Source organism: Balaenoptera ricei, chromosome 9 (assembly GCF_028023285.1).
Source record: "Balaenoptera ricei isolate mBalRic1 chromosome 9, mBalRic1.hap2, whole genome shotgun sequence".
NCBI classification, from domain to species: Eukaryota; Metazoa; Chordata; class Mammalia; order Artiodactyla; family Balaenopteridae; genus Balaenoptera; species Balaenoptera ricei.
Window position 1 is genome coordinate 14948474 of NC_082647.1, and position 25873 is coordinate 14974346.

Below are 25873 nucleotides of genomic sequence, written 5' to 3' on the forward strand. Positions count from 1 at the left end.
TACAATATAGAGCCCATTATAAAAATTACTAGAGGAATTACTAGAGGCTTTTAAATGGTTTAATAAAATTATCATAAGTAAACACAAACTATATCCTCTCGCTTCCAAAAAAAAAACGCTTCTTAGGGTACCTCTGACATAGTCATCTACTGCTGGAGAACACTATAAAATCAACATGTAATCTACATGGACACAACTTCAAATGAAAAAACATGCCTTTAGTGAATGGGAAGTGCAGTTTCGTATCCTGACTTGGATACCGTTAGACCTACAGCATATTGGTTAGCCATGCCACCCATACCAGACTCTGGAAAGAACATGTGCAGACAAAATGTAAACATTTAATAGGTTGGATGTTATACTAAAATTGGCAAAGTCCCCAAGACTGACTCAAGGTAGAAAGGCAAGAATACACTTCTCTTCTTTCACTTATTCTAAACAAAACTCTAATGAGATCAAATTGCAAATCCAGTTTACTATTAAACTGCTGATGCTGGGAACCAGCCAATTCGGCAGACTCCAGGGACTCTAGCTGAAATGAGTATTCCAAGAATGTATTTTATATAATATCGATATATAAAGGGACCGCTCCATTGCATACTAAGCAATTTAACTGATAGGCATTTCTTTTGCCACAATTGACCACCTTTATCGACATAAACCATGAAAAGTGAATCTGGGCGTACGTTAAGGACGTGTTCTCCAACTGCCAGCTGCTAAACACTGTTTCACTCAGCAGTTGAATCTGCTGTTAGTGTAAAGTATGTTAATAGTGTTCCTTGCTATTACACAATAAATTTTGCTTTGATATACTAATTAATTTTCTGGTTTCAGTTTCTTTCCTTCCTCCCCCCTACTCTAGGGTGGTATGATGCCACTTACACTACTTTTTCGGCAAGGTGAGATTTTAAAATTTTGACACATGCAGAAATTTTACATTTAAATTTTGGTGGCTTCTGACGTCAACTAAAGTAATGTCCAAGGAAGTAATTTCTAAGCATGGCCCCCTCATAGGGTTAATCTAAAAATATCTGTACATAAAGTATATACAAATACATACACCTGAACCTGTATATAGATATAATATAGAACATGCTATCTATATATCTATTTATAGATCTATTTATATCTATATGTATTGGGTTGGCCGAAAAGCTCGTTTGGAGTTTTCTGTAAGATCTTACAGAAAAACTCAAATGAACTTTTTGGCCAGCCCAATATACATATGTGTGTATGCATATGTGTGTGTGTGTGTGTGTGTGTGCGTATGTGTGTGTAGTTAAATAAAATGAGATCATAATGTATGGCCTCCTGTATACTCTGAGTTTCCTATAAAAAGAGAGCTATAACAACAAGGAAAAAAAATCACGAAAGAAAAAAAAAAAGAGCTATAACGTAATTTATCCACAGGATTGTCAGGGAAACTAAATAATGGATATAAAGTATTCTGCACAATGCCTATAAGTTAACCAATTTCTAAGTATTTATAAAATGTCTACCACTATTGCCTCTTGGGGTAACCTTAAAGGAGACATTGAAGTATACCAAGCAGAGAAAGGCACTCCAGGAAATGAGAATGCTGTATGCAAAGCTATGGTAGTAGGAGAGGATGGGTGTGTGAAACAAACTCCATGGCTGGACTGGAGAGAACAAGACTAGAGGCAGGGAAATTATTTAAAGAATTACAATGAGAGATGAGGAATGCCTGAACTAGAGCAGTGGCAAAGGAGAAGAAGGGACAGATAAAAGAGATGTTCAGGACATAGAAGTGATAGGAACTGGTGGATAATAGATTGTGGATGAAGGAGAAGAGAGCGATGGATATCCTAGGTTTCTGATTACATGTTGATGACTTTGAGCCACAAACATATTTTAAAGAAAGAAGCAGAAGTGTTTGGTTTTAACATATTTAAGTTAACGTAAGGCATAGATAAAGATCATCTACAGTATATCAGATACACATAGAGAATTCAGAAGTCAACATTCTTTTTAGAATATCTGGTAAATATAAATATTTATACAGTTGGGTTCTTGTAGAATCACATTGGCAATAACAAAGGGATATTAATCAAGAGTAACAGATAATAGTTTCATGAATAACCCAGGAAGTACAGGGTAATTCAAACTGGAATTAAGTAAATTAAGAACAAATTTCGGGACTTCCCTGGGGGTGCAGTGGTTAAGAATCCGCCTGCCAATGCGGGGGAAACGTGTTTGATCCCTGGTCCGGGAAGATCCCACATGCTGCGGAGCAACTAAGCCCGTGTGCCACAACTACTGAGCCCGCATGCCACAACTACTGAAGCCTGCGCACCTAGAGCCCGTGCTCCACAACAAGAGAAGCCACCGCCATGAGAAGCCCGCGCACCGCAACGAAGAGTAGCCCCCACTCGCCGCAACTAGAGAGAGCCCGCGCGCAGCAATGAAGACCCAATACAGCCAAAAAATAGAAATTAAAAAAAAAAAAAAAAAAAAAAGAACAAATTTCATCACTACCTCAGCAGCTTTGCCATTGTAAAGGCGAAAATGATTACAGGCCTTAAGATTGAGTGCGATGGTACTATCAGGAATTTGTTGAAGATAAACAGCCAGGACTTCTTGAGACACATCATAGTAATCCAGCTTGTAGTAACACAGGGCCACATAAACATTGAGGGCAAGGTACTCCCTATTAGATGAAAGAATTAAGGATTAACAATTTAAGTCTACTTCACAGAAATGTTGTCAAACTACAGACCTTTTTAATGGCTCAAGTGGACAGCAAGGCAAAGAGGACATTTCTTCTTTTAAAGAAAAAAGAAGAATATAATCAGTGTAGCATCTTTCTTTTTGTATTATAATATTTAAGTGTTTTGACATAAGCAGAGTAAAAGATGACAACTAGAGGAGAAAGGGAAAAGTTCAACTACTACCTATTCATGTTTAAAAAAACTAACAATCAGTAATCGAGTATAAACTCAAATGAGCAGAGAAGGCAAGTAGATTTGACGACTGAGAATGGGAATGGGTGGGAGACTGTGACAGTAAAGCAAAAGAAGGGAGAAGGGAAGTGGATGAGATATTTTTGGGATGCGGGAGAGAAGCCAAGTGGTCAGTGATAAAGTTGGAACATTAATCCTTCAGAATGATTTGTTTCTAATTTTGTCAGCAAGTTACCTACAGTGTAACTATAACACTGAAATTGATACACCTAGACCATGCATTTTCAACAGGTGTGATATCACCCCCAAAGGGGCAAAAATTGGTTCTTATGGAGAGGTGGAAAATCATACTCATTTTATATATAAAGCATAGATATACATACAGTATATAAACAGATATACAATATATCTATGGTATTGAAACTTCATGGGAGGGCAATTAAGGGGGGAAAAGTCTAAAAAGCCTCCTTGGAAGGTCAATAATGAAATAAAGGTGGAGAAACCCTGATCTAGACAATAAGGAGTTCTTAATCTCACCAGATTATTAGCTAAATAGATTTGAACACATGGTGATATTAGATCCAAAGGACACTAGGTCCTCAGCCAAACTAGGTACAGAAGAAAGTAACAAAATGAGATTTCAAGGAGGCATAAATGGACACAGACCTGTTATCTAGCAGTATTCGCTTATAAATATCAATAGCTTCTTGGTAGTGAGATCGCATATAGTGGATTGAGGCCAAACTGAGTTGATCTTCTGTGATATCCTGAAGATTCTGATGAAAGTTCATCAATTTCTTCTCATCATTAAACTAAAATTGTAAGAGAGCAAAAGACGTGTAAAGATTAACATTAGAGTACGGTTAGAGAAATCAACACCTACGTAATGGATATTTTAACTTCCCCTTCTCCTTCAGCCATTTGTCTCTGTTCTATTTCCCTTCAGCTCCTGGTATTCTTTACCTCTCTTTCAGAGAAAGAATAAAAATAGTCTCTGGGGACTTCCCTGGCAGCGCAGTGGTTAAGAATCTGCCTGCCAATGCAGGGGACACGGGTTTGAGCCCTGGTCCAGGAAGATCCCACATGCCGTGGAGCAACTAAGCCTGTGCGCCATGTATGTGGAACCTAGAAAAATGGTACAGATGAGCCGGTTTGCAGGGCAGAAGTTGAGACACAGATGTAGAGAACAGACATACGGACACCAAGGGGGGAAAACTGCGGTGGGGTGGGGATGGTGGTGTGTTGAATTGGGCGATTGGGATTGACATGTATACACTGATGTGTATGAAGTTGATGACTAATAAGAACCTGCAGTATAAAAAAACAAACAAAACAACTAATACTAAACTTTCATTGGGTTATTTGTATGGAAATATGTTAATATAAATGTTTCAGACATTACATGAAATTTCTAAAAATCTTATATGTTCTGGTATAATGTTATAAGTCATAATCCTAGTTATTACTTTAAAATGTATATCTCAGAAATAACTAATTTTCTTGTCAACTGCATTATTATGAACTTTCATCAAATCTTTAACCGTGGTCATTTTTAAGTCTTTTGTCATTTACAGACAGTTCTGGGTGTACTCTGATGCTTTTGCAAATATGTTCCTATAAAAGGCTTTCATCTTCAAGAAATTCATGGAAAAGACTCTGACAAGTACAGGTTTCTGGTAACTGACTGTACTGCTGAACTGAATGAATAAGCATTTTCAGAACTCTAATGAAAAACTGATGAACTCATAAAAGTGCTAACAAAAGATCAAGATAAAAAAAATTAATTACATGGGACTGAGTGAACTGATGAGGATGAGTATAATTTTTGTGACTTTCTGTTTGAATTAAAAAAAAAAATCCCACAAGGACTCAGAGGCAAAGAATATACAAATCAAATTTCACTGCAAAGTAAAAGGAGCTGTTACAGTGGAGGATTACTGGACTGAATGTCAATATTATGACATAGTATGAGTGTGTTTCGTGTTTGGTAATTGCAATCATTGTTGCTTTTGTTGTGGTCATCCATGTACAATGCTTGGTGTCAGTCTATTTATCTCTTGTAAAAATAAAATACAGTGTGTGTGTTTGGAAAAAAAAAAAAAAAGCCTGTGTGCCACAACAACTGAGCTTGCGCTCTAGAGTCCGCGAGCCACAACTACTGAAGCCCGTGCACCTAGAGTCTGTGCTCCGCAACAAGAGAAGCCACCGCAATGAGAAGCCCACGCACCACAACGAAGAGTAGCGACTACTCACTGCAACTAGAGAAAGCCCGCGTGCAGCAACGGAGACCCAACGCAGCCAAATAAACAAATAAATAAACATTTTAAAAAATTTAAAAAAAAATAGTCTCTGGAGGCAGAGCCTTAACAATGGAAAGCCTTTAAGTTACAGCTCATATTAATTACTTGACACCCCTTTTCTTACCGTCTTTTTTTTTCTATTTCTTTCTTTATATCTTCTCCCTTTCCTTTTTTTCTCTGTCTCTATCATTTTTACATGCTGTTTATAAGAGAGACATTTAAAATAGGACATAGAAAGATAGAGAGTGAAAGGATGTGAAAAGATACAATAAGCAAACACTAACCAAAAGAGAGCTGGTGGAGCTACACAAATATGACAAAGTAGTCTTTATGTGAAGAGAGATTTTTGGAGATAAAGAGAGACATTTCATAATGATAAATGTTTCAATCCACTAGATGGACATAACAATTCTAAATCTGTACACACTTAATGATAGTCTGCAAAACATGTAAAGCAAAAATCGAAAGAACTAAACAGAGAGACAGATAATTATAGCATGAATTTTTTTTCCCCCCCCCGCACTGCCCGGCTTGCAGGATCTAGCTCCCCCGCCAGGGACTGAACCCGTGCCCTTGGCAGCGAAAGAGCAGAGTCCCAACCACTGGACCAATAAGGAATTCCCAAAATTTTTAAATGCACCGAAAATAATTATTTTCAAATACTGCCTTTGGACAATTAGATAAACTTCCTGTAAAATAATTTAGCACTATCAATTAAAAGCTTTAAGTTTTTATTGTTCATACTCAGTAACTCAATAAGTCCATTTTAGGATGTTAGAATCATATTTTTATAATTAAAATTAAAACCAATCTGGAAGTTAAATAACTAGAAGTGTTGAATGAATTGTGGCACATGCATATGATGGATTGTTATTAAAAAAAAGCCTGGTTGGGCTTCCCTGGTGGCGCAGTGGTTGAGAATCCGCCTGCCAATGCAGGGGACACGGGTTCGAGCCCTGGTCTGGGAAGATCCCACATGCCGCGGAGCAACTGGGCCCGTGAGCCACAATTACTGAGCCTGCGCGTCTGGAGCCTGTGCTCCGCAACAAGAGAGGCCGCGATAATGAGAGGCCCGCGCACCGCGATGAAGAGGGGCCCCCAGTTACCGCAACTAGAGAAAGCCCTCGCACAGAAACGAAGACCCAACACAGCCATAAATAATAAATAAGTAAATTAAAAAAAAAAAAACAAAACCTCAGAAGTAACTATAATAGAATAGGTTTCTAGTTAAAAAAAAAAAGAAAAAAAAAAAAAAAAGCCTGGTTTTTAAGACTAGTGACTCAGGGGTACACTTTTACTATAAAGATAAGTTTAAAACAAAAGCAGAATACAAAAATATATATTTAACATGAATCCCATTCTGCAAAACAAACAAAAATACAGATATGCATATAAAAATAATTATCCCAAAAGGAGATATGCCAAAAGGTTGAAATGCAGTTAGCTTTAAATATGGTAGCTGTTATATCCTTTTATTGCATATTTATATTTTGCTTAATAGAATGTGTAATTTTATAATATGAAAAATGATTTTAAAAATCATTTTATGACATGATCAAAATTATTGCTATAAGGCAATTCTGAAAGGTATGTATTTATTTTCAGGAGTCAGGACAAGGTGTCTGATTCTGTTTCCTAAGAGACAATAAGATGGTGGAAACAAACTAATCTTAAATGACTACTGCTTAAGAAGAACTAAAACCTAACATTTCTGAATAAACAGAGTAAAAAAACATTAATGGGGGAGAAAGTCCTATAAAATTAACACCTGTATTCTACTTGTTCTAGAAATACCATTAACGAGACTTTCTACTTAATTCTCTTTCACCCTTGTTGGTAACAAGAAGAAAGAAAGAGAAAAATATTTAAAAATCAAAAAGTGTGAAGTCAATTATACGTCAATTAAAAAAAAGATATACTTAAAAAAATTTTTTTAATCTTAAAACATTAAAACAAAAAGTGTGAAATAGGAACGTAAATACCTTGTGAGCCAAGTGGAAGAGCAGGCGGTTTTGAAGTCGGCTTTTTGGAGCTGTGAAAAAAATCCAAGATACTTATTAAAGAACTCAATTGTCTGTGGCACTTAGTCCCTTGCAGGAGTGACATGAGACAGATAAATCTTCCCAAATCCTTACCTATTGGATCCTGCTACGTCCCTGCTATAATATATTAATGTATTATTTTAGTCTAGTCCTACTGCAGTAGCAGCAACATCGTCAAGAACTAGAAGGAAAATGCTCTAAGGTTCTGCTCTTGCCCACACTTCTTCCTTACTCTATGGTGGTAAAGCATAGCACGGCACTCCTCACAGGTCCAGTAGCAGCCCACCCTGTGTAGTTCACACACTGAACCAAACACTGGAAGCAAATGGTTATGGTCATCTCAGTACATGTAAGAATCCACTCTTCATTCAGCTGGTCTTCCAGTGTTCTTTGTCGATTCCTTCTGAAATCCCCTTTTCATAATTACAGTGCCATATTTTCCTAAATACTAGCCCAGTCTCCATTTCATAGATCTTCTGGCACGATAATCTACCATCTAAAACAGGGAGCCAAGCAAAAAGGTGAACACCTCTTAAGTTCCAGATCCCCTTTGTGCTCTTGCAGAATTTTCCTAATTCTAGACACTCAATCTTATATCTCTTTACAGCAAAAAGTCATACTTCAATGTATAAAAAAGAAAAATATATGTGGAAAGAGAGATAGCTACCTTGATCACCTTACATGTGTCTAACTGTTCTAGGCACAGATAAAGTCTAGAAACATGAGATAAATAACTCAAAGGCCTTTATAACTAAATTAGGAAAATTAGAATTCCATGACTCTGAACTGGAATTCTACCTAAATATGTATATATCAGTTAATTCTCTAAGATTTCTACCCTGAAATACATTCTTCCCTAACATATTTCCAAACATTCTTTTGCCCACTTTCTCTACTTTTCTTTGAATTTAATTTGATTCATACTCTAACTATTCTTAATCTTTCCTCCCATAGTTCCCTTTTGCCCTACTCTATTTGCAAATTTGAGTCCAGTTCTCCTAAGATGACTGTCCTGGTAAGTAAAGCAAAAGGGAAGAAATCTGGATTCTTCAAGTTGGAATTACTTGGCTTCTCATTCAGAAGCAGGAAAAGAAGCTATAAAATGCACATTCCTAACAGCTTGAACAACTATACCCAACTCCTACCAACAGCATGAACTTCCTACCACAGTGGAGCCTAAGAAAGGCATCTTGCCCTTTTTCTTCTCTCATCCTTCTGCTTTTTGGCTTTAGCTTCTGAGGAGGTGGGAGGGTAAGCAGCACACAGATTAACTCTCTTTTTAAACATAAAGTTGCTAAGATCCAACATTCTTTGAAGAGTAAAGCTTTTTTTTTTTTTTTTTTTTAGCTTTCTAATGTCACTTGATTTTTCCTCAATAGAAAAAGGAATTAAATAAGTTTTAAAATCTTCAAAATGACTCTTACTATTAGTGATGAATACCAGATATTAAAAGGGCCCATTTACCTTTAAATCCAGCTGCTTCAGCTTGTTTATACATTCCAAGAAAAAAGTAGGTACAGGCTAGGTTCACCCAGACTTCAGGATTGCAATTTTCCTCTTTTGTTGCATTTTCATATTCCTGAAACATACATTAAGCAGTGATCCCTTTCAGCAGTAATCAATGGGCCATTCCTTTATGTATAATGGAATAGGAGTTCTTACTGTGATTGGGCAACTTCATATTTAGGGACTTCTATATGCTCCTTACCTATTCTATACCTGTAATATTAAATACTGAAGCTAAGGCTCAATCCTACCCATGCAGGGCTGTTGTCCACATAACCTGACACTTGTTTTCTTTTTCCCCTTTTAATATTGATATGGGCTAACAAACTGCAGAAATGAAAAGCAACTATTTTCTTTTTGCTAACTTAAAAAGACATAAAAAAGATGCCTTATTAAAAATGCATAGGTTCAGTTAACTTAAAATCTGATAACCTTAATACCCTACAAATTTCATTTCATTCTATTTGTTCTCTGGCTTTATTTGGCTTTACACTTTTAAAATTTGGTGTGTTCTTCTGTTTTTTCCCCCTGTTAAGGACAGTTTCTGAGATTCATTTTATTTTTAAAATAAAAATAAAATTTTATTTTATTTCATTTTATTTTTGGCTGCATTGGGCCTTCGTTGCTGCGCGCGGGCTTTCTTTAGTTGCGGTGAGTGGGGGCTACTCTTCGTTGCAGTGTGCAGGCTTCTCATTGTGGTGGCTTCTCTTGTTGCGGAGCACGGGCTCTAGGCATATGGGCTTCAGCAGTTGTGGCACACGGGCTCTAGAGCGCAGGCTCAGTAGTTGTGGCACACGGACTTAGCTGCTCCGCGGCATGTGGGATCTTCCTGGACCAGGGATCGAACCCATGTTCCCTGCATTGGTAGGCAGACTCTTAACAACTGTGCCACCAGGGAAGTCCCTCCATAAACTCTTTTACTATTTATCAGTCTTCCCCAGATGCCTTTTTTCTTTCTTACTCTGTTTGGGTTACTCTCTTTTCTCCTATATCTTTCACATATACTACCAGCTCCTACTCTGCCCTTTTCACATCTTCACTTTTCCTTCACTGATTTTGCTGCTTTTGTTCATATCACTTCCTCATTACCTGATCTTGGATACTTTTCATTTTAGTAGTGCAGGTTCTTTTAATATCCTTAGATTACACTTTGAGAGTAAGAATATGTGGAAAAGTTCCAAACAATTTCATTTATGAATTAAAAATTATTTGACATAAGGCATCTAAAATTTTGTCTAGATCCATAATTCCATAGATTGTTAATTACATTGCAGGTTTTACAATGACCAAGAAAAAAAACTTTCAAAGCTATACTTAAAAAATATAAAGATAATATAATCTTTCCTATGTCTAAAATTAACCACGCAAAATAATAATGAACTTCTTTTTGAGAAAAGAATTGTGAAATTTTTTATCAAAAGGGCTTATTTTTCTTCTCCTGAAGACTTCCTTAAGAAAGACTAATATTAATATATTGAACAATCTCATTAGTATATATTTAAAAGGAAAAAGTAAACAGACATAGATAAATATGCTTGAACATATATAGAAGATTTCTGAGGCAACACATTTAAAAAGAGCCAATGGTTACTTCTGTTAACAAAGAAATAGGATTGAGGAAAGCATACAGGGTGACTTTTTTTCCTTTTTCCTTTGTTCCCTTCTATATTGTTTGAATTTTACCATGAGCGTGTATTATTATAATACAAAGCTTAAAAACTTTTCAAAACCCTTCTGTTATAAAAAAAAAGTTTTTTTAAACTAACCTCCAAAGCTCTCTTGTAGTCACCCAGATGAAAAGCACAATATCCAATCCACAAATTAGTGTCCTCTTCTTGTTCCCCAACATGACGTTTGAACTTTACGTTAAAATTTCATGAAAAAAAAAATCATGAATACTTTGAATAGTACACTCCCTGTTAAACACTGCTATGTTAAGTTATTAATGAACAACAGGAAAAACACTGCTATGTTAAGTTATTAATGAACAATAGGAAATCACAAATTATAGAAGCAAGATAATCTCAGTTTAATTAAACTGATACCTACAGAACTCAGCACAATTACCTTTACCTCAAATATTTCACAGCTGTTTTTCTGTGTTTACTGACACCCTACTCCAGAAAGTATTTAAGAGTTATCCTCATAACAATTCTGGGTGATATATAAGGAACATAAGAATTATGTGAAATATTTAATGCCAAATAACTGAAAGTTTGTGAAATTAAGCGATGGACTCAAGGCCACACACAGCCAGTAGGTGTGGTGGCAGGGACCACCGTAGCCCATGGACTCCAAAGCCCATGTTTTCACCCCTCCATGCTCTACCCCGCATTCATCTTCACACTTCAAACCTGTCCCGTGAGCACACACGTATATTTATTCATAGGTTATAACCTTTCACTGAGGACAAGCCATTAAACCATTCTATTACCCTTGAACAGGCTTACCAGGGCCTGCAAGAATTAAAGATGTTTAGAAGACCACCTAATCATTTATGTCCATTGTGAAAAAATACTCATGAATTCATCAGCCAATGAAAGAAAAGTCCTGTTTTGGAGGAAAGGAGTGAGACCCTGAAGGAGGAGTCTGAACGACCATGGCAAGGTGAGATTTTTTTTTTTCACTCTATATGGTGGTAAGTCAAAAACATGGGTAAAAAAGTAAAAATTAAACAGATCATCGTTAATCTGTGGTGACCTAAATAGGAAGGAAATCTAAAAGAGTGGATATATATATATACGTATAACTGATTCACTTTGCTATACAGCAGAAACTAACACAACACTGTAAAGCAACTATACTCCAATAAAAATTAATTAAAAATTAAATTAAAAATTAAAAAAAAACAGATCACTGTTACAAAACCTCAGGTGCCTCGACCATTACAAGATGAAGACATCTGTTGATACTTTCTTGTCTGAATAAGAACTTACTCCTGTAGCTAACTCCATAATATTAGAAATTCTCCTCTCACCAAATACTGTGAATTTGAGTACAGTGCCTTAAGTCTGAAGAAATTCTTATTTGAGGTCTCCCTGAATTTGCCCCAGGAATTCCCTGGAGCCACAGGAGAGCTCACGAGACTTCCTCATCCTAAACCGCGGCAGTTCCCATTCCCGTCCATCATGGCACTTTGGCTACCTAAGAATGAAAGCGTAGCGCAAAACCTCCCTGACAACTTACAGGCAGCATGGGATTACACAATAAGGAAAGTGTGGTCACTGCCTCAAAGAAAAGAGAGAAGAGAAAAAGAGACTGACAAAAATTACACATGTATCTACCACTCAGTCCACTGATTTACAGAGCTAGATGGTCCTTCCAAGTCAACTCCCCCACTTTAAAGATGAGAAAGCTGATGCCAGAAAAGTTAAACAATGTGCTCAATACCAGAGCACTAGCAAGAAACACAGGACTATACGTGAAAGACTGAGAAAGATATATAAAGCTAATTAAAACACTTATTGTTGGTAGAGTAATATGGCTGTTGTAGTGCTTTAGAGAAATGATTATGGAACAACACAACCAGGCTTGCTGTCAAAACTCTTCATCTCTTCATTCTTTGGTGTACCCCTTCATTCTTCTATAACATATGCTTCCCAGAAAGCCGTTTCCCAAAGTGCAGCATCTTTGGAACATCTACATCAGAAGCACTTAGGCTACTTGCCCAAAATACGGGTTCCTGGGAACCACTGTAGGCTGATTCTGTAAAGAATCAGAATCCCTAGGGCAGGAGTCCAGGAATGTACATTTTAATAAGTACCCTAATTCTGATGCATATTAAAAGTTGAGAACTACTGCCACAGAGATTTGAAATATCTTCTGAAGATACAGTATTTTTAGACAAAAAGCATGAAACATGGTAGAATTATTTAAATTTGATCAGAATGTTATAACATATAATAGGAATAAACCATAAATTGGTCAGGGGGTGGAATGAACAATATGTGAACTGACACTGTATTAAATGTCCCTCTACATTTTTAGGCTGGATTCATCATCAGTGGGACTAGATATAATTAAAAGTGTCCCTCGAGAAATAAGTCTATCATTTTAGTTCACCTTTAATCAGGTTTATAGTTAACTTGGTATCTGGAATCTGTGCCTGACAAGATTTACAGAAAGTCCCAGAATGCACCCACCTGTTCCAACAGCATAGCAACCAGCATTCACCCATGCATTCCTCTATATTCTGGTTATTCACCTCCTAAGAAGCAACCTTCTTTGGACATTACCTCCAACAGGGTAATAGCTCCAGTGAAATCTCTTTGTGAAAGTAGCTCCTCTAGTTTTGGAATCTTCCTACCTTTCTTCTTTCTTTTGTCAGTATGCGGTAGGTCCCTGCCTACAGCAGGTTTGGCCCTTGAAAGCATCTGTGAAAGAAACAACAAAGACAGCTGTATGATCCCATTCCGATGGTCGATATTAAACTGAGAGTGACGGCTCCAGGATTTATAAGTCAAATCCTTAACAACGAACCCCAGGTAAGCGTATTCAAATTCTTTCTGTAACCTGTTATTTTACTAAAAGGGCCATCACCCTGTGTTTGAGCTAACGAAACTGCTACTCCCTTGTTCTTTATCTCCCCCAGTTAGAGTGAGGTAAGAGATGCTTTCGCGCAGCTGCTGTCATCTCAGCCTTCCCTTGGTCCGCTTTCCATCCCACGCGCAGCTCAGGAGCGGGGAAATGGAGAAGCAGGAGGGAAGAAAGCAACCATGTATTTACAACTGCATCCCTGTCCCCCGTGGGAACACGGGGAGGGCACAGACATCATCCTCTGCTGACAATCGTCGACTTAACCCAGAAGTATGTCTGGAACCTCTAATCTCCAGTCCCAGGACCTACTCAAAGTTCTCCCTCACTGTTCAAAGCCACTAACCATCTTGGCGTCAGTCCTATGAATCCCCTCTGCAGACGAACAGCAGAAGGCCGGGCCTCAGCGCGGCTCGGCATCCACAAAGCTCGCTCGGTCTCCACGGCAACCCCGCCGGGGGACTGGTCCGTGCCCGAATAGCGCTCGCCGGAGAACCGGTGCCCTCCACGTCTTGGTTCCCCTAGGCTTTCACCGCTGCAGGAGTGAAAGTTTCTCCGGAGGAGAGCGTTGTTCTCTGTGCTGATAGCGAGAGTTTGACTCTATCTCTGTGAGTTTACTTTAGGAAAAAGCGAATTAGAATGGCATTGTTTTTCAAATACAAGTTTCCCGGGAAAGTAATTTTCAAGGACCACTTCCGATTTGGACGGCGTTGGGCTCCTGAGCAACACGGGGCGCTGACTGGCACGTGATCGCCGTCTCCTGTGCCGTGCCGGAAAGCTTAGAAAAAAATTTCTGCCAAACCGAGGAAGCCGATGTTTGGAGGCGGGAGTTCACCAGAATACGGTTTCTTATTTCCATAGATAAAGCTACCCTTGTGATGTGACGTTATATTGTGATTCCTGCTCATAGAATTTAGAATAGAACCTCTGATTTGTTAGAAATAGGGAAACCCAAGATGGAGTCACAGTGGCCAGTGTGGCACCCATCTTGATTGTTTCTAAAGATCTGATGTAAGATTTGGAATATGTAAATTAAGATAACTGGAGTGTGAAGTCAAATAAGTAAATTGATTTTTTTATTTATTTTTTGGTGGTGGGAGTTGGCTGTGTCACAGGGCTGGTGGGATCTTAGTTACCCAACCAGGGATCAAATTCGGGCCCTCGTCAGTGAAAGCCTGGAGTTCTAACGGCTGGACCACCAGGGTCCAGTAATTGTTTTTAAAGGTGTGCGGAAAGACTTAAAGAAAGATGCATAGCATGAGTTGTGCGTTTAAGTTTTATTCGGGATCTTTCTGAGGACTAAAGCCCGGGAGACAGCCACTCAGTAAACTGTGGCAACTACTCGGTAGAGGTAGGGGAGAAGCCAGTTTATACATGATTTTTGGCCAGGGAATACCTGAAGTCAAGCATATATCTTGGTAAGATTACTACTAACCATAAAGAACAGATGTCTCCAGTTAATCTTTTCAGCTTTTCTATGTATGGGAACATGCAAGAATCTAGGGTCATTAAAATTCTTCCTGAGATATACATCTAACTATCTGTGGGACCTGCGTTATTTGTGTGCGTCCAAAGCACAGATGCCTCATTCTGTTTTCGCCTTGAATTCCCCTAAGAGTCCTACTGTCAGCAACTGCGGTGGGTTACAACTGAACTCTTGTGGAAATGGGTGGTGAGCAATGCTCTTTGTCTTAGTGATCCTAATTTTTCGGGGTCCACACCTGTATGTTGACTTTAAAAAATGCACAACCTAAAGTTGACAGTTGTATTTTATTTGGGGAACCTTACTAAGGACTATAGCCCGGGAATTAGCTTCTCAGATCGCTCTGAAGAACTGTTCCAAAGAGGTAAGTGAGGAGCCAGGATATATAGGAGTTTTTGCTGGGGAAAAAAAAAAAATGTAGTCAAACTTCAAAAGATTACTGCTAATTACGAAAAACAGACATCTCAAGTAAAAGGTTTTAATGCTTTTCTATGTATGGGAAGATGCAAGTGTCTGGGCTCATTGAAATTATTCCTTTGATATGCATCTTAACTATCTAGGGCCAGTATCCTCTTTTTCTCCACCCTGAATTCCCCTCAGGATGCACTCTCAGGGCAGCTGCAGTGACTGTTGGCTTGATGGCAGACAGCATTTTTTGTTTACTGAAATGGCAGGCAACATTTTTTTGTCCACAGGTAAGGCTCCTTGCTGCTGGGGTTGTAACTGTTGCACCCTAGGGATTGTACCTCACAAAAGACAGGGTCTGAGTGCGGTTGCTGAAGAAGGGTCTCGACGGACTGCATGCGCTACGCTCGCTGGAGACTGTCCGTGTCAGAAGCTGCCGGAGTAGAAGGTGATTGCTGAGAAAAGCCAGCGACACACTGGTTGCTGCTGCCTACATCTAGAACCCGTGCCTGCCATTTGCGTTGAGGATGCCTCCCTTCCCCTGTCTCTCTTCAGAGTGGTTCCTTAAACCCTTTAATTTCTTTACTATTGGGTGTGACTAATTTGAGTGTCTTGAGTGCAATAAGCCAAGTGATTTGAGCCTCTTATACAATTGGCTCATGACATGTTTTACAACTTCTCAATCCCACCATTCTTCCCTGGCCTTGTTGCTTTGGCTTGTGGCCAACACCCACACACAGTAAGGAACTATAATATGTGCTGGGTGGACGACTTAGTTTATCTATCTTAATCCTGAACCCAGTTAACACAGATGGAAGGGTAGTCTAAAATCACCGAATCATGGAATATTAGAGCTGGAAGGGACCTTTAAAGGACATCTAGTCCAACCCTCAGAATTAACAGACTAAGGAACTAACATCTGGAGAAGTGAAGTCATTCTCCCAAGTGTATAGATAGTTGTGTTATAGTCGAATTACGGTACATACCCCCTGAATAACTAGCCCTGTAGAGACTCAGGTGTACCATAAGCTCATAGAAGGCAGGTATGACTTCTTAGATTCTTTTTCATCCTCCTTGCACTCTAGCTCCTTTCCCCGCCCCTCACCCTCACCCCCAATCACTTGGAGAGTAAATGAGTGACTGCATATCTTCATTGCCTGATATATACACTTTTGTATACATACAAACATGGATAAAGACACATACCACAGGCACATGCATAGTTTCCCCTCCATCCCCCACCCTCTGGGAACCACTAACCCATCTTCTCTCCGTATGGATTTGCCTATTCTGAATATTTCATATAAATGAAACCATACAAAGAGAGGTCCACATACCGTATGTCTAAATACTGAAAAATTTAAAATCAGCCTAGCAAACTGTTAAAATGTTTTATCCTCTTGCCTTGACAAATACACCATCACGAAGAGGGTCACGTTCCAATTTAGAATTCTCAGACTTCCTGGAATTCTGTTGGGGGAGGTGGCAGTGTGGAGGGAGCTACCCTCAGTGTTCACTCAGCCCACGCGCTTCTCTTCTCAGCCCATCTCTTCTCTTCTCTTCTCCTCTCCATCCTGCACCCTGATGGGCTCTGCATGTGCATGGCCACCCAGCCCCCAAGTGCCAGGGTAGTCACCGCTCTCCTGTGAGCAGTCACCCCCAATAGCCCTAAAGGGGCTCAGGTATGGAAACAGGCTTGGGGTGGTATGGGCAGGGAATTCCGAGTCCTAGGCACCATAGTGTGGTGCGGAGGGCTGCAGGAACCCCTCAGCTCCATTGCCTCTTCACACCTGGTGCAGGGTGAAATCAGGGCACAGAGCCCAGGGCAGGGACCCCTCTCGCCAAGGTCTAAGGGTATTGTTGCTTATTATGCTGTAAACAACCTTGTTGATCTTGCTAAATCCATTGAAATGATCTCCGATTTCCAGTAGTTTGTGATATTGCTTTAAACCTCTAAATCCCTGTAGAAGCTGTTTGAACTGTAGCTGTAATTATGAAGGGCAGAATATGGCATTGAGTGTACTTGAGAAGAAGCTATTATTCCCAGCTATAGCTCTAAGAATCTAATGTGTTATGAAACATGTAATAACATAGACACACAAAAGCTGGTTGCATGGGTAAGAGACAAAGTTGGAATTTGCAACTTTATTGCAGTTGCAATAGAATAGCAGTTTCTGAAGAATTGTAAAAATGACCCAGGTTGTGATGATGGTTGTATGCCTATGTAAATTTACTGAAAAACATTGAATTGTATACTTAAAACAGCTGAATTTTATGATATGTGAATTGCATCTTGCTAAATCTGTGTTTTTTGGGGGGGGTTGTTTTTTAAGGTGGTCCCCATCTGAGCTTGGAGTGATGTTCTGGAGTCCCCGTTGCTCCAATTTAGCCCTGATGCACAGTGATACTGACTGCCAGTCCTTGGAAACCACCTGTCAATCACCAGGGCCATGACTTGCTAAGGGAATATGAAAGACTGTAAGAAGTTTTGGCATTTCTTGTTCGGGTGGATTTTCCTTAAGGAAAAGTCTCATGAAAAGAAGAATCCTCAACATTTCTGCTGTAGAACCACAGCAACTCTATTCATTAGCTCTCTTGAGTGCTATTAGGTTTTTTTTTTTCTTTTGTTCACTAGTTTCACAAAGATTCTACCTTACCATCAAAAAGAATGTTTTAAAAACCAAATTTTATCCCACTCCCTCGCAGTGAGTTATGGGCTCATGGGGAAAGGATCCCCCACTTTTGACTGTTCTAAGAAAGAGCAAGAAATACTCTGGGATTACTCATTTGAAAAAATACTCCTGGAACTTCCCTGGTGGTCCAGTGGGTAAGACTCTGCACTCCCAATGCAGGGGGCCTGGGTTCGATCCCTGGTCGGGGAGCTAGATCCTGCATGCATGCCTCAACTAAGAGTTCGCATGCCGCAACTAAGACCCAGTGCAGCCAAAATAAATAGATATTTAAAAAAACACTCAAAGAAATACATTTTTCAATCATTTTAAAATAACATTTTTTCTCATTACAAAAGTACTACATATTCACCCTGGAAAGTTTGGAAGATGCTGAGAATTAAAATGAAAATGTAAATTATCTATAAATTTATAACCACCTATTAACACCTGTTAACATTTTGCCTTTTAAAAAGTGATTTAACCAGTACTAAAGGATAATGTAATCATAGCTGAACTACTAATAAATTGGAGAACTATGTAATAAGAAATCTATAGGTGATAATTGTTGAAGCTAGGTGATGGGTACGTGAGTGCTTATTATACCATTCTATTTTTATATAGAAATTTTCCATAATCCAAAAATAAAAAAGAGGTATCTATTTGAAAACTCCCAAATTTTTCTGTATGGCCAAATTTTTAACTGAAGTGAATTAAAAACATAGGAGTCAATATTTATTTCAATATAAAAGGTAACTTGCATTTATCCTAGTTAAAACTAAGTCTATGTGAGGATACTGAGCAAACGAATTTTCAACTTCTGATTGCTAATGTAATTGTTTATTTGGTGAAAAGATAATTGGAAAATCAGAAAGCAATATAGATATCATAACATGTACACAGGAAAAATACCAGGTGTTGCAATCCCATGATCCCTAAAAGAAGAAACTCCCTGTGTCATCCAGCTGCTGAGGTGTGGATCCTCGGAAGGTCCGTTTTAGTTCATCCCCTAGTGCTGAAGGCAGCTGCTAGCAAGAGCTGAAGGTGACATAGAGTTGTGTGCTTTGAAGTCAGCAAGACCTGAATTTGAATCCTGCCTCCCCTCCTCCTACTGGTGTGAGCGGGTTACTTAACTTCTCTGAGGTGAAATAGAGGTACTGTAGATAGAGATACTAAAACCCACCTCACTGATTTGTTTAAGATTCACCTGAGATCATTTATAAGTGAAAGGTGGTATAACGTAATGGTTAAGCCTGTAGCTTCAGGAGATAGACTGCCTGGGTTCAGTTCTTGGCTCTAGTACTTGCTTTAGCTGTGTGACCTGGGCAAATCACTTAACCTCTCTGGGCTTCAGTTTTCTCACCTGTAAATGGAAGATGATAATAATAGTTCTTACCTCCTACGTCCATTGGTTGTGAAAGTTAAACAAATTATACACAGAAAGCATTTAGAACAGTGCTGGGCACATGGTCAATGCTATTACATGTGCTTCCATCTTCATATTGTTTTTTTATTGAGATATAATTTACATGCCATAAAGTTCACTACTTTAAAGTGTACAATTTAATGGGGTTTTTGTATGTTCACGAGAATGTGCGTCACCATTATCTAATTTTAGAACGTTTTCGTTACCTCCAAAAGAAACGTGTACCTGTTAGCAGTCACTCCCTATTCACTCTTTTCCTGGGCTCCTGACAACCATCAGTCTATTTTCTGTCTCTGTGGATTTGCCTATTCTGGACATTTCATATAAATGGAATCATACAGTATATGACCCTTTGTCTTTGCCTTCTTGCACTTATCATAACGTTTTCCAGGCTCATTCACATTATAGGATATACTAGTAGTTCATTCCTTCTGATGGCTGAATAATGTTCCATGGTATGAATGCCACATTTGCTTAAGTTTTCATATTATTTAAAGCACTTAACACATAGTAAATGCTTAGGGCCTGGTGGTCTTGTCAGCATCCCGCCCAGTGCCAGAGGGTTCAGGGCACAGCCCCAGTCCTGTTCTACCCCAAGGGGACTAGTACTCAGGGAAGAAGCCATGAAAGGCCGCCCTGACGCAGCCTGCTGTGGGCCTCTCTCTGCCTGCCATGCCCCGCCACGTCCTGACCTTCCATAAAGTGGTCTCAGAAATCATGAGTTCCCTGTTGTCTCTCCCAGTCACACACAACCTGATAACCTGTTGTAATTCCCACTCCCTCTCATCTGCTCGCTTCACTTAATCTGTTCTTTTATTCCTCCTCTGGACCTGATTACCTCCCTGGTTTCCTTACACAGTCCACATTACTTTGTGTTTTGGACCTTTGTTACTTTGTGTATTTGGGGATGTTGTATTAATTATCCATTGCTGCATAACAATTTACCCCCAAGCTTAATAGCTTAAAGCAATCAATATTCTTATCTCCCATGGTTACTGAGTAGCTCCCATACTGCTGAGTAGCTTAGGTGGGTGGCTCTGGCTCAGAGTCTCTCCCGAGGTTCAAGTCGAGCTGTCAGCTGTGGGGATCTAGTCATTGGACCTCTTGGCTGGAGCTGAAGGATCCCATTCCAAGGGGCTCATCCACATGCCTGGCAAGGTAGTGCTAGTTGTGGACAGGAGGCGTTTGTTACCTGTCATATGGGCCTTTCCATAGGGCCTCTTGAGGGTCCACACAACATATCAGCTGGCTTCCCTACAGTGAGTGATAAAAGAGTGAACAAGGAAGTCACAATGTTTTTTATGACCTAGCTTCGAAACTCACGCCGTCATTGCTGTCATATCCCACTGATTACAGAGATCAGTCATATGCATTGTGGGAGGGGACTATACAAGGGTGTAAATATCAGGAGGTGGGACTTGCTGGCTGCCACATCAAGCCATTGTCTGCATGCCTGTGGCCTGTGCCTTCAGACGAGTGTTATCGAAAGGTCTGCAGCCTGAAGTTCCTCACTTTAACACCACCAAAGCAAAGTCTAAATTCATCCTCAAAGAGGGAAATGACCCTTCTCACTCTGAAGTCAACCCCTCCACCTGTATACTCCAGCTCCATCCCGTCCCAGTTCTCTTCCTCCCAGGGCGCCTTGCTGCTGCCAAGTTCAACGTAGGAAAACCCCGCCTGCCTGCTCCCCATCTCTGCCCTCCCCTGTCTGGCTGACTAATGCCCCCTCTGACTCCCATATCTCCTGGAGAGCATCTGTTTGCCATGGACTTTGGACATTCCATCTGACTCAACCCTCCAAGGTTTATGTACTTTAAATTTCTATGACTTGGCATGGCTAACTCGTCACTGCCTTGTGTATGTTTTCTTCCCTCCCTGATTGGTGGTTCAACTGATTCACATAGCCTGATATCACGCTAACGTGTCCAAGCAACTGCAGCTTTGCACTCTCCCCAGATATATTTCTTTGAAATTTTCAGATATGCCCAGATCTTCCAGTAAAACAACAGCAATAAATAAGCAAACAAACAAAAAATCTCTCTAGCTATCCAAGTATTTCCTCTCCTCTCTTCTCCTTTCCTTGTCAATCCTGTAAAATGAGTGCTGTATTTTGATTTCCAACCTGACCATTCTGAGAAATCTCTATCGAGTAAGTTGGAATATAAGATTGTACACAGAATTTATTGACAAAGGAGTACTCTCTCAGGATACAGGATTTAGGAGGTACAAGGAAACTGTATGAACAAGTAGCCCAGATCCCCATGTCACTCATTACACTTGCACCAGCACCCCTCCACCAGCTTATACCTATGGCCGTATGAAGGGGGGGGGGTCCCATGTAACCAGTAAAGGAAGAAGAAAAAGACCAAGCTGGGAGTATGGATGAGTCCCCTCAGTATGTGGGCACAAGCTGAAAATGGAAGGCAGCTACATTACAGTCATACTCAGGGGAGGCCTTGAAAAACGGTGGTGAAGGAAAATCTCCCCAATGGGAGGAGCTTTGAGGTGTGCACCAGGTCATCTGCGTTGTGTGGAAGGAGAATGGCCCAAGGTTAGAATAAATGTGGACTCATGGACAGTGGTGTGTGGCCTGGCTGGTGGGTGGAGGACCTGAAAGAAAAAGATTGTAAAATCAGAGACAAGAAGAGCTGGAATAGAGGCACCTGGATGAACTTGTAGGAATGGACGCAAAGTGGGAAGTTGTTTGTATAATATGTTAAGCCCACTAGTAAATATCCATTACAAAAGATGTACCAACTAGACAAAGTAATTTGGCCAGTTAATGTAGCCAGCCTTTGTCAGAGCCGCTGTCCCACCCCTGCTACGTGATGGGTACCGAACAAAGAGCCTACAGTGGCAAAAGAGATGGAGGCGATACAAAAACCTACAGCGTGGACTGTCATTTACCAAAACAAATATAGCTACTGCCACCTCTAAATGTCCAATGTGCCAGCCATTAAGACCAAGGCTAAGCACTATTCCTTAAGGAGACCAATAGGATACTTGGTGACCAGTTGTGACATTGTGACATCTTTTTCTCCTGGAAGGGCCAGAGGTTTACTGTCTCAGGAATAGACACTGATTCCAGGTATGGGGTTGCCTTTCCTGCCTGCAGAACCTCAGTAGCACCACTCTCTGGAGGCTTGAAGATTGCCTGATCCACAGACATGGGATCCCACATAACACAGTATCTGACCAGAAGATTCTTTCCATTACAGGAAATAGAGGAATGGGCCCATGAACATGGGATGTAAGGGTCATATCACACACAGTATAATCCCAAAGCTGCTGGATAGATAAGATATTGGAATGGTCAGTTAGAGGTGCAGCCGAAGCTCCAGCATAGAGGCAATATACTGCAGTGATTACATTTCCTCCAGGACATCGTAGTATACTCCTTCAGTCAGATAACGTAGTATGGTGCTGTGTCCCCCGTAGAAAGAATATGTGTGTCTTCCACAGTGGGTGGAAGCATGAGTGGCCTCAGTTAGCATCATTCCAATGACCCATTGGGGAGGAAGAAATTTTCCTCTACCTTTCCAGGTTCTTCTGGCTGGTCAAAGAATTAAACTGACATAAGACAGATTAACAGAAGGAAATCAAAGTTGAATAACATGTATACATGGGAGAGACCCAGGAAAACTGAGTAAGTCCCCCAAATAGCTGAAACCCTCACCTTAAATACCATCTTCAGCTAAAGACAAAAGAGGATGTTGGGGGTGGTGGTTTGGGACTTCAAAGGGGAAGAAGGCCGTTCACACGGCCTTCTTCCCCTTTGAAGATGAAAAAGCAAATGTTTGGTAAATAAATGTTTGCTGGGTCACGCAGACATAATGGGACACAGAATGGACTCTGACCTCTAGGCCCTGTTTAGTGTTTCCCCTCCCGCCCCAGCCCATATTCTTGGCAGGTATCTCTGGTGATAGCTCTATTTGGGAACAGACCCTCTAGCTAAAATTTTTTTAGGCAGTTGTGGGAAGGTCAGATTTTCTTCCTGAGTCTTTTGGGCCTTGATTATTTTCAGCTGGAAATAATCCACACGCTAAAGTGATATTTTGGGGCGGCAAGTTTTGCTCTCCCACAGATCCACTGAGCTTCCCTGTCCCCACAAGTCCGGGCTCTGCAAAATTAGAGGTCTTGGTCCCCAAAAGGGGCACATTCTTGCCTGGGGATACAGCAAAGATCCCATTGGATTACACGTTATGGCTGCCACCAGGCACTTTGCCCTCCTCATGGTGAGAGACCAGCAGCAAGACAAGGGATCACTGTCTTATCAGAGGTAATTGACCTGGTCAGCAGGAGGTAGGGCAGGTTAGAGGGGGCAGGGAGGAATATGTGTGTACTCCAGTGACCTATTTGTGTGTCAACTGGTACTCTTTTGCCCAACTGTGACTGTGAATGGACAAGACAAGAGCAGCAATGGTGGTCTGAGAAGGTGCTCGGACCTCTTAGGAATGAGGGTTTGGGGTACCCACCCAGGTGATCGACTGAGACCACCTTAGGGTGAGGGGAATTAGAAATGGATAGTGGTGCCATCATCAAAAAGTCTACAAATAATAAATGCTGGAGAGGGTGTGAAGAAAAGGGAACCCTCCTGCACGTTGGTGGGAATGTAAATTGGTGTAGCCACTATGGAAAACAGTATGGAGTTTCCTTAGAAAACTAAAAATAGAGCTACCATATGATCCAGCAATCACGCTCCTGGGTATATACCTGGAAAAGATGAAAGTTCTAATTTGAAAAGATACGTGCACCCCAATATTCTTAGCAGCACTATTTACAATAGCCAAGACATGGAAGCAACCTAAGTGTCCATCAGCAAATGGATAAAGAAGATGTAGTATATACAATAGAATATTAGCCATAAAAAAGAATGAAATAATGCCATTTGTAGCAACATGGATGGACCTAGACATTATCATACTAAGTAAAATAAGTCAGAGAAAGACAAATACTATATGATATCACTTATATGTGGAATCTAAAAAATAGTACAAATGAACTTTTTTACAAAACAGAAATAGACTCACAGACACAGAAAATAAACTTATGGTTACCGAAGGGGAAGGGAAGGGAGGGATAAATCGGGAGTATGTGAGATTAACAGATGCACACTACTATATATAAAATAGATAAACAACAAGGATTTACTGCATAGCACAGGGAACTATATTCAATACCTTGTAATAAACAACAATGGAGAAGAATCCAAAAAATATATAGATACATACATATGTATAACTGAATCACTTTTCTGTACACCTGAAATTAATACAATATTGTAAATCAAATATACTTCAATAAAAAAAGAAAAAAGAAAAAGAAATGGATGGTGATGGAGGGAAATGATGAGGATCAGTTGTGGTCCTACAACCAGGTGCAGTGACAGAAGCTGTAGTTCATTCCGTTAACTTCCCTCTCCTAAGTTATTTTTCAGGAAGAGCGGCCCATCAGAGTGCTGAAAAAGCTGTTTCCCGAGTACAGATGGAGAAGCAACAGATCCACGTGGCACAAAAGATGGACTAGAGCGGACACAGGGCGTCACTGAGATTTCCCTTCAAGGCAGGGCTTGCTTCCCAGCTGCAAGGAGTGTGCTTAGCTGAGCGCCTCCAGCTTCAGCTCCTTCAGGATTCACCTCAGTGACTGAGCTGAAGTCACGCACTGCTCCAGCGGCCCCTGCCAATGACCATCCAAGGCAGTGGTACAAGGGCCTAGGCTTTTCTGCCCGAGGCTAGTCTCCTGCTCCCGTTGGGCCGGCAGAGACTTTGTGAGGTCTGCATCGTGGTCTGACAGCCCTCACAGACCAATCCTGCTTCTTCCCTTGACTTTCTCTGGTGTTACACTCCAGGAGATCTTCTGTACTCTCAACTCCATTATCAGTGTCTGCTTCCTGGAGAACCCAACCTGTGACAACACGAATTTCCTAAATCTCTGCTTTTTTTTCCTCTCCACAACCCCTTAAACTGTTTCTCAGGGCCTCAGATTGAGGGGAATTTTATATCTCTAATCCCAACCACTCTAGCCAAGCTGTACTCTTCTCCAACCTCCTTTATACCCCATTGCAGCACTTAACCACGGATTCCCTTATGTTTTAATGTTTTTTCATGTCTTCCCAAACATAAGCTCCTTGAGTGCAGGGACTATTTCTTAAACTTCTGTATGTTCAGAGTGACTAACTAAAGTAAGGGCCACACAGAAGATACTGTGGTGAATTCAATTGATTTGATATTGAAAGCCCAGTCCCTGGGAACCTGTCAGACCACAAATCAGGCCAAGTGGATTAAAGGAAACTATAAAGTAATAGCTAGAGGGAACCTAGCTTTCTCTGGTTTTCATACCAAAGTACTGTATTCCTAAGAGACGGATCATCAACCATGAATTATCAATCTGAGAATGCACATTAATCATTCTGAAGAGTTTCTAGTTTGACAACTGAATTCTATCATTTAAAAAAAGGTTTATTACTTATCCGATCAATGACCCATTTCACCTGGGAGTGTTGGGAGGAAAACCTTTTGCCTCTTGCAATTTGAGTCCAGTGATTAGGTCCTGCAAATTAACTGACAATAGACAGATTAAAAAGAGAAA

The 25873-nt window shown here is 40.2% G+C and overlaps 1 protein-coding gene and 1 long non-coding RNA gene across 5 annotated transcripts in view; one reads left to right on the plus strand and one right to left on the minus strand.

The window, feature by feature from the left end:
* Positions 1–13747, minus strand: part of IFT56 (intraflagellar transport 56) — a 37909-nt gene extending 24162 nt beyond the window's left edge. The window contains exons 1-7 of one of the 3 annotated variants that reach the window (XM_059933248.1): positions 13649–13747; positions 13005–13142; positions 10536–10628; positions 8728–8842; positions 7204–7253; positions 3588–3733; positions 2497–2668 (exon numbers count right to left, since the gene is read on the minus strand). In XM_059933248.1, coding sequence (XP_059789231.1) covers positions 2497–2668; positions 3588–3733; positions 7204–7253; positions 8728–8842; positions 10536–10628; positions 13005–13142; positions 13649–13651 — 717 coding nt within the window. In that variant the 5' untranslated portion in view covers positions 13652–13747. Of the gene's footprint in view, positions 1–2496; positions 2669–3587; positions 3734–7203; positions 7254–8727; positions 8843–10535; positions 10629–12911; positions 13143–13648 lie in introns of those variants that run through there. The other 2 variants (XM_059933250.1, XM_059933249.1) reach the window with 2 other exon arrangements.
* Positions 13748–14023: 276 nt separating this feature from the next.
* Positions 14024–18529, plus strand: LOC132371755 (uncharacterized). Of its 2 annotated transcripts, none has more exons than XR_009504955.1 (3): positions 14024–14364; positions 15481–15638; positions 17524–18529. It is a non-coding gene; the product is annotated as an uncharacterized LOC132371755 (long non-coding RNA). The 2 variants fall into 2 exon arrangements; XR_009504956.1 differs by having other exon boundaries at positions 14025–14313.
* The last annotated feature ends 7344 nt before the right edge of the window (positions 18530–25873 follow it).